Source organism: Somniosus microcephalus, chromosome 7 (genome assembly GCF_052327205.1).
Source record: "Somniosus microcephalus isolate GS21.2 chromosome 7, FLI_Smic_1.0, whole genome shotgun sequence".
Taxonomy (NCBI): domain Eukaryota; kingdom Metazoa; phylum Chordata; class Chondrichthyes; order Squaliformes; family Somniosidae; genus Somniosus; species Somniosus microcephalus.
The window spans coordinates 264379319-264391664 of NC_140993.1; the positions used below are offsets into that span (position 1 = coordinate 264379319).

The 12346-nt window shown below is 48.2% G+C and overlaps 1 protein-coding gene across 4 annotated transcripts in view; it reads right to left on the minus strand.

Annotated features, from left to right (window-relative positions):
• Positions 1-12346, minus strand: part of tcaim (T cell activation inhibitor, mitochondrial) — a 39563-nt gene that overhangs the window by 473 nt on the left and 26744 nt on the right. For 3 of the 4 annotated variants that reach the window (XM_085993714.1, XM_085993713.1, XM_085993711.1), the window contains 3 exons: positions 8083-8174; positions 7250-7482; positions 5029-5160 (listed from right to left, as the gene is read on the minus strand). In XM_085993714.1, the coding sequence (XP_085849840.1) occupies positions 5029-5160; positions 7250-7482; positions 8083-8174 (457 nt within the window). The remainder of the gene's footprint in view (positions 1-5028; positions 5161-7249; positions 7483-8082; positions 8175-12346) is intronic. The other variant, XM_085993715.1, reaches the window with a different exon arrangement.

The following is a 12346-nucleotide window of genomic DNA, read 5'->3' on the forward strand; positions in this document are numbered from 1 at the left end:
AATTCTGGAGTAAAACATTGGGCCGGATCTTGCTGGAACAATAAATGTGTTAATGACGCATGCTGTTATTAAGGTGCAAGTCAGCCAACAAGTTCAGGGGATTAAGAGATACGCCGTGCGTTGTGAATCTCCAGAACTCGCTGGCCGATTTCCGCCGATCGCTTCGCAATAACAGTATCTCGCCCTTCACCTCTCTGTTATTTAAATCTCATTGGTTAAGGAGATAGACTATTGGTCCCATCATTCACTGAGGTCGCAGATGCCCCCTTGCCCTTGCTGCGCCATTATCAGCTCGCACTCCCAGCAGTTACGGCGCAAAAGATCTTGGAGCTGAAGGGTGCAGGAAAAGGTCTAACTACAGGAAACTTTGTGCTATCCGGCACCGACGGGACCGAGCTGTTGCCGTTCCCTCAAAACTGCCGAACACACCAGCGTTAATGTTGAAGCATACGGAGCTTTTCATCTCTGTATCTGACAACAAACACTGTTGCTTAGCAACAGCTTCTAAACAGTCGGCCAGTACCTTGGAAGCATCTCTGTAGCTTAGCAACAGCTTCAGAGAGACTTTCCAGAGCCTGACTGTTGGAAAAAAAAAAGCCACGCGAAGAAAAAAAACCTAACAAAACGGCTCCTGATTTTTGCCGGTGGCTCGAGCTTGCCGGACACTTAGCCTCCGGATAACACAAAGTTTCCTGTAATGGGGTCCCAGCAAGATTCTCAGAGCCACTTACAGCACAGGAGGAGGCCATTCGGCCCGTTGTGGCTGTGCCGGCTCTTAGAAAGAGCCGTCGTGCTCAGTCCCACCCCCCCGCTCTTTGTCCGTAACCCTGTGAGTTCCTCCTCCTCAAGTACCTGTCCAACTCCCTTTTAAAATTATTGATGGAATCAGCTTCCACCATCTTTTCAGGTCGAGCGTTCCAGATCCCGAGAACTCTGAGTGAAAAAACTTCTCCTCATCTCCAATGTTCCCTCCAAGCTGCATGGTAACGGTAGCGGGCCGCTCACTGACTTTTACATCGTAAATACCGCGCACACGCAGAAATTTAAAGGGACCGCGCATTAAAGAAATAGGTGCAGCTCACAGGGAGCATTGCTCATCCCCCCTCTAGATCTTTGGCCAATGATTTGAAATATGTGACCTCTGGTTATTGACCCACTCGCCGGAGGGATTAGTTTTTCTCTCTCTACTCTATCAAAACCTCTCATCATCTTGAAAACCTCTATTAGGTGACCTTAATCTTCCCTGTCCCAAGGAGAACAGTCCGAATTTTTCCAACCTCTCCTCATAACTGAGGTCCCTCATCCCTGGATTTGTCCCATTAATTTTTGGAATTTGGGCGATGTGATGGTTTTATTGCACAATTATTTTACTATCTTTTTGCTAGAGCCAGTAAATCCCTCGATTATGTTCACAATAACTGTTGGTGTCAATGAACTGCAAGCAATTTGGAATGCTGGCCACCCTCAAGTTGGCCCAGTCAATGGTACTTTAGTCTCGTGTTGTGTGGGATTGTGACGTACGGAGGATGCAGGTCAATGATTTAAAAAAATGAAGATCCTACCAGGTAGCTGATAACATTTTTCTTCTTTTCTGCATCCGTCAAGCCACAGAACTACACCATCCAACCCTACCCCAAAGATCTCAAATACACCCCCACTGGATGACCAGAACAGGACCCCAATGGAACACAAAAGCGTTCACAAACACATCTTAAACAACAACTTGCATTTATATAGCACCTTTAATGTTGTAAAACGTCCCAAGACACTTTGCAGGAGCGATTATCAAACAAAATTTGACAACGAGCCACATAAGGAGATATTAGGACAAGTGACCAAAAGCTTGGTCAAAGGGGTAGATTTTTAAGGAACGTCTTAAAGGAGGAGAGCTAGAGAGGTGGAGAGATTTAGGGAGGGAATTCCAGAGTTTAGGGCCCAGGCAGCTGAAGGCACGGCCGCCAATGATGGAGCAATTAAATTAGGGGATGCGCAGGAGGCCAGAATTGGAGGAGCTCAGAGATCTCGGAGGGTTGCAGGGCTGGAGGAGGTTAGAAAGATAGGGATGGGGAGAGGCCACGGAGGGATTTGGAAAACAAGGGTGAGAATTTTAAAACTGAGGCGTTGCCGGACCGGGACCCAGCTGGACGCATACCCCCTTCCCCGCATATCTGATATGGTCAATCAGATTGCACAGTACCGGGTATTCTCTACCATCGACCTTAAGTCGGCCTATCGCCAACTCCCTATCCGCCCTGAGGACCGCCAGTATACAGCCTTCGCGGCGAACGGCCGCCTCTACCACTTCCTTAGGGTTCCCTTCGGCGTCACCAACGGGGTTTCGGTCTTCCAAAGGGAGATGGACCGGATGGTTGACCAGAACGGGCTGCAGGCCACGTTCCCTTATCTAGATAACGTCACCATCTGCGGCCGCGACCAGCAGGACCACGGTGTTAATCTGGAGAAATTCCTCCGTACGGCCCAACGGCTGAACCTCACTTACAATAAGGAGAAATGTGTGTTTAACACCTCACGTCTTGCCATCCTCGGCTGCATAGTAGAGAACGGAGTCATCGGCCCCGATCCCGAAAGAATGCGCCCCCTCATGGAGCTTCCCCTCCCCCACTGTCCAAAGGCGCTGAAGAGAACCCTGGGGCTCTTCGCCTACTATGCCCAATGGGTGCCGAATTATGCGGACAAAGCCAGACCCCTCATGAAGTCCACCTCCTTCCCCCTGACGGCAGAAGTGTGCGCAGCCTTCTCCCTCATAAAGGGAGACATTGCTAAGGCCACAATGCACGCGGTGGATGAGTCTATCCCTTTCCAAGTGGAGAGCGATGCATCCGACTTCGCCCTAGCTGCAACCCTTAACCAGGCGGGGAGACCTGTGGCCTTCTTCTCAAGGACCCTCCAGGGCCCTGAGATCCGACACTCTTCAGTCGAGAAGGAGGCCCAGGCGATCGTGGAGGCAGTACGACGCTGGAGGCATTACCTGGCAGGCAAACGATTTACCCTCCTCACCGACCAGCGTTCGGTCGCTTTTATGTTTAATAACAAGCTGAGGGGCAAAATCAAGAACGACAAGATCTTGAGGTGGAGAATCGAGCTCTCCACCTATGATTATGATATCTTGTACCGGCCTGGTAAACTGAACGAACCCCCAGACGCTCTATCACGAAGTACATGCGCCAACGCGCAAATTGATAGACTGCAGACCCTCCACAACGACCTCTGCCACCCCGGGGTCACCAGACTTTACCACTTCATTAAGGCCCGCAACCTGCCCTACTCCATCGAGGAGGTCAGGACCATGACCAGGAACTGCCAAACTTGTGCCGAATGCAAACCGCATTTCTTTAGGCCGGACAGAGCAAGCCTGATCAAGGCCACCCGCCCCTTCGAGCGCTTGAGCATCGATTTTAAGGGGCCCCTCCCGTCCTCTGACCGTAATGTGTACTTCCTCAACATCATTGATGAGTACTCCCGTTTCCCCTTTGCCTTCCCCTGCCCAGACATGACCAGTACCACGGTCATCAAATGCCTGAACGACCTCTTCGCCTTGTTCGGGTTCCCGAACTATATACATAGCGACCGGGGCTCATCCTTCATGAGCGAGGAACTTCGCCAGTTCCTACTAGCGAGAGGTATTGCTGCAAGCAGGACCACCAGCTACAACCCCCGAGGGAACGGCCAGGTGGAAAGAGAGAACGCGACTGTCTGGAAGGCCGTTCTCTTAGCCTTAAAGTCTACGGGCCTCCCAACCTCTCGCTGGCAGGAAGTCCTCCCGGCAGCGCTGCATTCCATCCGGTCACTGCTTTGCACGGCCATTAACGCCACCCCCCATGAACGAATGTTTGTTTTCCCCAGGAAGTCGACTACGGGAACCTCGCTACCAACATGGCTGACTTCCCCGGGGCCCGTCTTGCTGCGAAAGCACGTGAGGGCCCGTAAAACGGACCCCCTGGTCAAGAGGGTGGACCTCCTGCACGCCAACCCCCAGTACGCCTATGTGGCATACCCAGACGGGCGGGAGGACACAGTCTCCTTACGAGACCTTGCACCCTCGGGCACCCCTGAGACACCACCATTACCCCCCACCACCCCCCCAAATCCAGCCCAGGTAGACGGCATGCCGGAACCCCACGAGCCTTCGCCGACCACGCAGACACCAGCATTAACATCGGATACTGCAGCACCGCCGCCGCTGCTGCGCCGATCAGAAAGACTTACGAGGCCTCCAGACAGACTGACATACCCGAACTGGTAGTACACTTCACCCCGCCGGACTCAAATTTAAACAAGGGGTGAATGTGGTAAACCACTTTTATCGTTCACTATCGTTACACTATGGTTATCACTGTTTATATCGTTACACTATGGTTATCACTGTTTACACTGTTGTATCACTACACAAGGTCACCTCTTGTCATGCTGTTATACCTGGGCTGACCACAGCTGACTCCGCCCATGGCTCCGCCTGCTTGCCCAGGTATAAAGGTGGTCGACTGGCTGGTATTCCTCCTTGTTGGACCCGATCACCCACGAGGGTGGGCTCTGTTATTTAGCCAATAAAAACCTATAGTTACTGTCTTAACTCGTCGCTTTTCATTGGATGAATTGATAGGTATATCAATAAGTACATGAGGGAGAAAGGAATAGAAGGATATGCTGATAGGGTGAGATGAAGAGGGGCGGGAGGAGGCTCGTGTGAAGCATAAACACCAGCACGGAGCAGTTGGGCTGGATGGGCAATTTCTGTGCTTTAAGTCTACGTAATTCTATGGAAATCAATAAATAGCCACGAAACACGTTTCGCACTTCTACTCTAAATGAAAATAACACATTTCGTTACGAACACAATTAAAATGGATTCACGCAGTTTCCCAATACTTCACTGAGTTAGTCTAATATGCAAAAAACAAGCAGCGTGTAAAAGCGATGTCCTGGTCACATACGCCCGTTGCGCAGGATTGGCTTCAGTTGCCGCCCTCTCGTCTGCAACGTGAACCAGGTAAGAATCTTGTTACTTACTCCTCCTCTCTTCTCAGGTAAGTCCTGGCTGTTTGTGCGTGGGCCAGAATAAACCATTGCAAGGCAGTGGGGTCGCACATGACGGGCACACACAGTTGGCCCGCTTTATGGAGGCTAGGAGCAGAAGAGTCACTGAAATGACAGAACAAAGTCCTGTTAGTGTATGCGGTCATTTGAAAGAATGGAGGAGCAAGAAGGAGAAGTAAAACCTTATATTGCCTTTCGCAAACTCAGGACGTCCCAAAGTGCTTCACAGCCAATGAAGTACATTTTTGAAGTGTAGTCACTGTTGTAATGTAGGAAACGCGGCAGCCAATTTGCTCACAGCAAGTTCCCACGGACAGCAATGAGGTGATGACCAGATCATCTGTTTTAGTGACGCTGGTTGAGAGATAAATATTGGCCAGGACACCGGGGAGAACTCCCTACTCTTCTTCGAATAGTGCCTTGGGATCTTTTACGGCCAACTCTCCCGCCTGTTAAACACCTCTCCCGACTTTTGATTCCATTGACTACATGAAAAGATCGCTGGAGGGAGATCGAGAGGAACACGGCTGATTTTTCTCTCCTTTGCCAAAAAGGCATTGGACCATGGATCAAACCTGGGACCTATAATAAGTGTCAGCTCAGTGGGCAGCACTCTCGCCTCGGAGTCAGAAGGTTGTGGGTTCAAGTCCCACTCCAGAGACTTGAGCACAAAAATCTAGGCTGACACTCCAGTGCAGTGCTGAGGGAATGCTGCACTGTCTGAGGTGCCGTCTTTCGGATGAGACGTTAAAATCTGTCTGTTCTTTCAGGTGGACGTAAAAGATCCCATGGCACTATTTCGAAGAAGAGCAGGGGATCTATCGCCAGTGTCCTGGCCAATATTTATCCCTCGATCAACATAACAAAAACAGATTATCTGGTCATTATCACATTGCTGTTTGTGGGAGCTTCCTGTGTGGAAATTGGCTGCCACGTTTCCTACATTACAACGTGACTCCACTTCAAAAGTACTTCATTGGCAGTAAAGCGCTTTGGGACATCCTGGGGTCATGCAAGACGCTACATAAATGCAAGACTTTCTTGGTAATCTGTATGGATAAATCCCACATTGAACACTGCGATTACAAATTGAGCCACCTAGGATATTTAAACATCAGTGTGTGAAACTAAACGCAGAACAAGCCATTTGCTTTTCTTGTAAGAAGTTTCCTCCCAGTGGAAGACAAGTTATCGGTTACATAAACTAAACAAGCCTGGAGCTAAATACAACATAAAGGTCAAGGGACTGATTGGCCCCAATTATAGATTGGACGACTCTCTCATAATACGGTCAGTCAAATCACCAATGGATTGTCCAGAGATCCCCCCCCCGCCCTTCCCTTCCCTTCCCCAAACACACAGGAAGCACATTCTACAGCGCAGCTGTCGAGGAGTCCAATATACTAGATGTACAGAATAAACTCGCAGCCAGCCACCTATAGATTGGGGGGGAAAAATTCCTGATTTAATGGGAAGAGGATATAGAGTTGAAAGTGCTGCTGGAGATGGGCTTTCCTCATTCCTACCTTGCGTCCTCACACCGCACATTATATACCGCTACAACCCTCGGAGATCTCTGCGCTCCTCCAATTCGGGCCTCTTGAGCATCCCCGATTTTAATCGCTCCACCATTGGCGGCCGTGCCTTTAACTGCCGAGGCCCATAGCTCTCCGCCTCTCTTTTCTCCTTTAAGACATTCCTTTGTGTTCCCATTTCTTTGACCAAGCTTTTGGTCATCTGCCCTAATATCTCCTTATGTGGCTCGGTGTTAAATTCTGCATAATAACGCTCCTGTGAAGCATCTTGGGACGTTATAGGTGCTATAAAAATACAAGTTGTTGTTGTTGTTACATGGAGGAAACTCAGAGGGTTACACCAGCTGAGAAGGGAAAGGCACAACAGGAAGAGGATCACAATAATCTGCAAGGGTCCTGAAGAAACATGTAAAGATAGTTTGAGCTCAATGCCTTGCTTTCATGTCTGCCCGAGACTGTTTTATGGACCATCAAGATGGACCTGGCCTAAGTGAGTTAGCTGGTGGAGTGGGTTTCACATTCTGGGGTACTATCAGGGCCCTGGTTACAGTATTCCCATCTCCCTGTACAAGGGAACATTTTACGAGAGCTCGAGCAGCTGCAGGTAACATCTCTCAGTGACCCGTCGACCAGAAATAACTATTTTTGCAATCACTCACTTTTCTAGAATTATTTGCAGTCCTTTTAGACTCCGTGGGTGAAACAAAGGTCGAGTGACGACCAAATTCTGATGAAAGGCCTTTAACATCCTGTAATAATCCTCTAGCATCATCGCTGGCTGTAGGTCTTCATCATAAATTAACTCTACGTCTCCCAGAAGGTAGCTGATCCTCTCTTCCAACATGGAAAGGTGGCTGTGAAGATCACAGTAGGTGGGCAACCTCTCCAACAGCTTCAAGTAATAACAGATTAAACATTTACTGCACTAATATTTGGTGCATAATTCACACCGTAAACACTTTACAGATGCCTTTGTTACCTCCAGACTCGTCTATTCCAACACTCTCCTGGCTGCCCTCCCGCCTTCCACAAACTTCAGCTCGTCCAAAACACGGCTGCCCGTGTCCTAACCCGCACTAAGTCCCGTTCATCACCCCCTGTGTTCGCTGACCTACATTGGCTCCCGGTCCGGCAACGCCTCGATTTTAAAATTCTCATCCTTGCTTTCAAATCCCTCCATGGCCTCAGCCCCCTCCCTATCTCTGTAATCTCCTCGACAGAAGGTGCTACAGAAATGCAAGCTGCTGTTTTGGTCCCACAAACAGCAATGAGATGAATGACCAGATAATCTGTTTTTTTAGCGTTGGTAGGAGGACTGTATATACTGTGAGTGCACCCCACTGACAGTGAACCCTTCCAGTGCATTGTCTGACCACGGTGTGGGCACAGCAAGACTAAAACGCTGACCAGACAGAACGATGCAATCATTTATGTCAATATAAAAATGAACGCACTATCCTAAAATGTTTTCTTTACTATTAGTTTGACTTACTTTTGTCCAGTGATGATGGACATCTACTGTTCCCAGCATAATCTGCCCTGCAGCGTTCATCCCTGAGTGATCAGCAAAGATTAGTGCACATCCTGTGAAGAGAGCAGCCAAACCCAGGGAAAGGAATAAAAGGTTTGCTTCAACATTTATAGTGTAGAAAATACATCACAGACTTCCATTTTAAATTGGTCAGATTCCATCTGGAGTACTGCGTTCAGTTCTGGGCACCGCCTTATATTGGCCTTGGAGTGGGTGCAGTATTAATTCACCAGAATGATACCAGGACTTAAAGGGTTAAACTACGAGGACGGGTTGCACAGACTAGGCTTGTATTCCCTTGAGTTTAGAAGATTATGGGGTGATGAGGTGTTTATGATGATTAAAAGAGTTGATAGGGTAGACAGAGAGATAAACTATTGCCCCTGGTGGGGCAGAGTCCAGAACAAGGGGGCATAAGCTTAAAATTAGAGCCAGGCCGTTCAGGGGTGACAAGAGCATTAGAAGCAGGAGCAGGAGTAGGCCATATGACCCTTCGAGCCATTCAATAAGATCATGGCAAATCCTTGACCTCAACTCCGCTTTCCCGCCCGATCCCCATATCCCTTGATTCCCCTAGAGTCCAAAAATCTATCTCTCTCTGTATAAGTGCAAGTCTTTCTTTCTATCTCAGCACTGAATATACTCAATGACTCAGCATCCACAGCCCTCTGGGGCAGAGAATTCCAAAGATTCACAGCCCTCTGAGTGAAGAAATTCCTCCTCATCTCAGTCCTAAATGGCCGACGCCTTATTCTGAGACTGTAACCCCTGGTTCTAGGCTCTCCAGCCAGGGGAAACAACCTCTCAGCATCTACCCTGTCAATCCCCCTCAGAATCTTACATGCTTCAATGAGATCACCTCGCATGTTTCTAAACTCCAGAGAGTATAGGCCCAATCTACTCAATCTCTCCTCATAGGACAACCCTCTCATCCCAGGTACGGTAGCATAGTGGTTATGTTACCAGACTAGTAATCCAGAGGCCCCGGACTAATGATCCGGAGACGGTGAGTTCAAATCCCATCATGTAGTTGGGGAATTTAAATTCAGTTAATAAATAAATCTGGAATTAAACAAAAGCTAATCACCATGAAACTACCGGATTGCTGTGAAAACCCAACTTGTTCACTAATGTTCTTTAGGGAAGGGAACCTGCTGTCCTTACCCCGTGGGGCCTATGCGTGACACCAGACCCACAGTAATGTGGTTGACTCTTAACTTCCATAAAAACCACTCAGTTGTATCAAAAGCACTATGAAAAACTAACCACTGTAGCGGTTCAAGGCGGCGGCGCACCACCACCTTCTCAAGGGCAATTAGGGATGGGCAATAAATGCCGGCCTGGTCAGCGATGCCCACATCCCGTGAATAAAAAAAAAAATCTAGCGAACTTTCGTTGCACTCCCTCTAAGGCAAGTATGTCCCTCCTCAGATACGGAGACCAAAACTGTGCACAATGCTCCAGGTGTGGTCTCACCAAAGCCCTGTACAATTGTAGCAAGACTTCCTTACTCTTATACTCCAACCCCCTTGCAATAAAGGCCAACATGCCATTTACCTTCCTAAATGTTTCCTGTACGAGGACACCTAAATCTCTCTGAACACCATGATGTGGAAGGCAGGAGTAGGCCATTCGGCCCCTCGAGCCTGCTCCGCCATTCAATGAGATCATGGCTGATCATCTAAACTCAGTACCCTGTCCCTGCCTTATCCCTTGATCCCTTTAGCCTTAAGAAATATATCTAACCCCTTCTTGAATATATTCAATGAATTGGCCTCCACTGCCTTCTGTGGTAGAGAATTCCACAGGTTCACCACTCTCTGGGTGAAGAAATTCCTCGTCATCTCTGTCCTAAATGGCCTACCCCTTATCCTTAGACTGTGACTCAAGAAGCACTTCTTCACACAAAGGGTAGTGGAAATCTGGGCGCTCTCCCCCAAAAAGCTATGGAGGCGGGGGGTCAATTGAAATTGTCAAGGCTGAGTTTGACAGATACTTGTTGGGTAAGGGTATCGAGGGACGTGGAGCTAAAGCGGATAAATGGAGTGGAGATACAGATCAAATGGTGGAACAGGCTCGAGGGGCTGAATGGCCTCCTCTTGATCCTCTTACAAAAAATAACTGATATAGCGTGCGGAAGAAGCTGGGAGTAAGAGTTTATGAGAAAGGTAGGAAGTACGGTGAAGTAACACTTCAAATATTGTAGATAGTGGACACCACTGAGGATGTTAGACGGGGAAGGAGAAAATAAAGCATCAGGTCAGTTTAGTGGAACAAGGGACAAAGCTGTGGAGAGGCAAAGGGAGCCAGCGACAGTCCACGTGGGAATTAATGATACTGTACTGGGAAGAGGCAATACGAGGTACTCAAAAATAGGCTTAGGCGTAACTCAGAACGCCACAATTTATCTTCCAATTTCCAGCTAAGCCTATTGCTTCCACTGGTTAGCGAGTTAGTAACGAGAGAGCACAAATTGTAGACCATCGCAAAAAAGGAGAGATTAGAAGAATCCACTTTACACACAAGGTGGTTAGAATGACCAATTCGCTGCCACAACCCATTGTTGAATTAGCATCCATCAATTCTTTTGAAAGGGAATTTAGAAAATTGCTTGAAAAAGATGGAAAGGTACGGGAGTGCGCAGGAGTGCGAGATTAGACCAGTGCAGAAATCATGGGCCAAATGGCTTCTTTCTGTGCTGTGACATTCTTTGATTCGAAGCAATTAAAAAGGAAATTAGGAAAGCAAAGAGAGAGCATGAAAACATTTTGGCAAGGAAAACCCAAAGATGTTTTATAAATACATTAAGAGCAAGAGGACAACTAAAGTAAGAGTAGGGCCTATTAGAGACCATAAAGGTAATCTGTGTGTGGAGGCAGAAGACGTGGGTATGGTTCTTAATGAATACTTTGCGTCTGTTTTCACAAAAGAGAGGGACGATGCAGACATTGCAATCAGGGAGGAGGAGCGTGAAATATTAGATGAAATAAACAGTGAAAGAGGAAGTATTAAGGGGTTTAGCAGCTTTAAAAGTGGATAAATCCCCAGGCCCGGATGAAATGTACCCCAGGCTGTTAAGAGAAGCAAAAGAGGAAATAGCAGAGGCCCTGACTATCATTTTTCAATCCTCTCTGGCTACAGGTGTGGTGCCGGAGGACTGCTAACATTGTACAGGTAGACTATCCTTTATCCGAAAACCTTGGGACCAGCTGTGTTTCGGTTTTCGGAATTTTTCGGATTTCAGAAGGTTTTCATCTCCGTATCTGACAACAAACACTGTTGCTTAGCAACAGCTTGTAAACACTTGGGCCCTGCCTTGGAAGCGTCTCTGAAGCTGTTGCTAAGCTACAGAGACTCTTTCCACAGCCTGACTGTTTAAAAAAATACTAGGGAGAAAAAAAACCTAACAAAACGGCTGCTGATTTCTGCCGTTAGATCGAGGTTTCCGGCTCCCCCTGCTCCGTATCTAAATTCCTTGACTTAGCGGGGCTCTGGGGCTCGACTGCCGCCGCCAGTTGTGGGAAAGCCGGATATCGGCTGACTCCTACACTAAGCTGGCCCGCAAATCAGGTCGGGGGGGGGGGGGAAGAAAAGACCATCGGACGGGCCGCTGCAGCTATCGGACAGGCCGCTGTATTGTTGGGTTCACTCTCCCGGTACCTCCTTCACACTGCCCGGCTCGACCTGCAATCTCCTACCCAGGAGGGAACTCTGTGACCCTCTGCCCTGCTCACAGGGAAAGGCAGAGCTCCCGGACCACTCCCGTCATGTTTGGCGCCACTCGGGTCATGTCATGCGCACGACTTACGCTCCACGAAAAAGCTTTCGGTTTTTAGAGGTTTTCGGAAGTGCGGATAAAGGATAGTCTACCTGTACCTTTGTTTAAAAAGGGAGAAAGGGATAGACCGAGTAATTACAGGCCAGTCAGCCCAGCCTCGGTGGTGGGGAAATTATTGAACAAATTCTGAGGGACAGGATAAATCTTCATTTAGAAAGACACGGATTAATCAAGGACGGTCAGCATGGATTTGTTATGGGAAGGTCGTGTCAGACTAACTTGATTGAATTTTTTGAGGAGGTAACAAGGAGGGTCGATGAGGGTAGTGCATTTGATGTAGTCTATATGGATTTTAGCAAGGCTTTTGATAAGGTCCCGCATGGCAGACTGGTCATGAAAGTAAAAGCCCATGGGATCCAAGGCAAAGTGGCAAGTTGGATCCAAAAC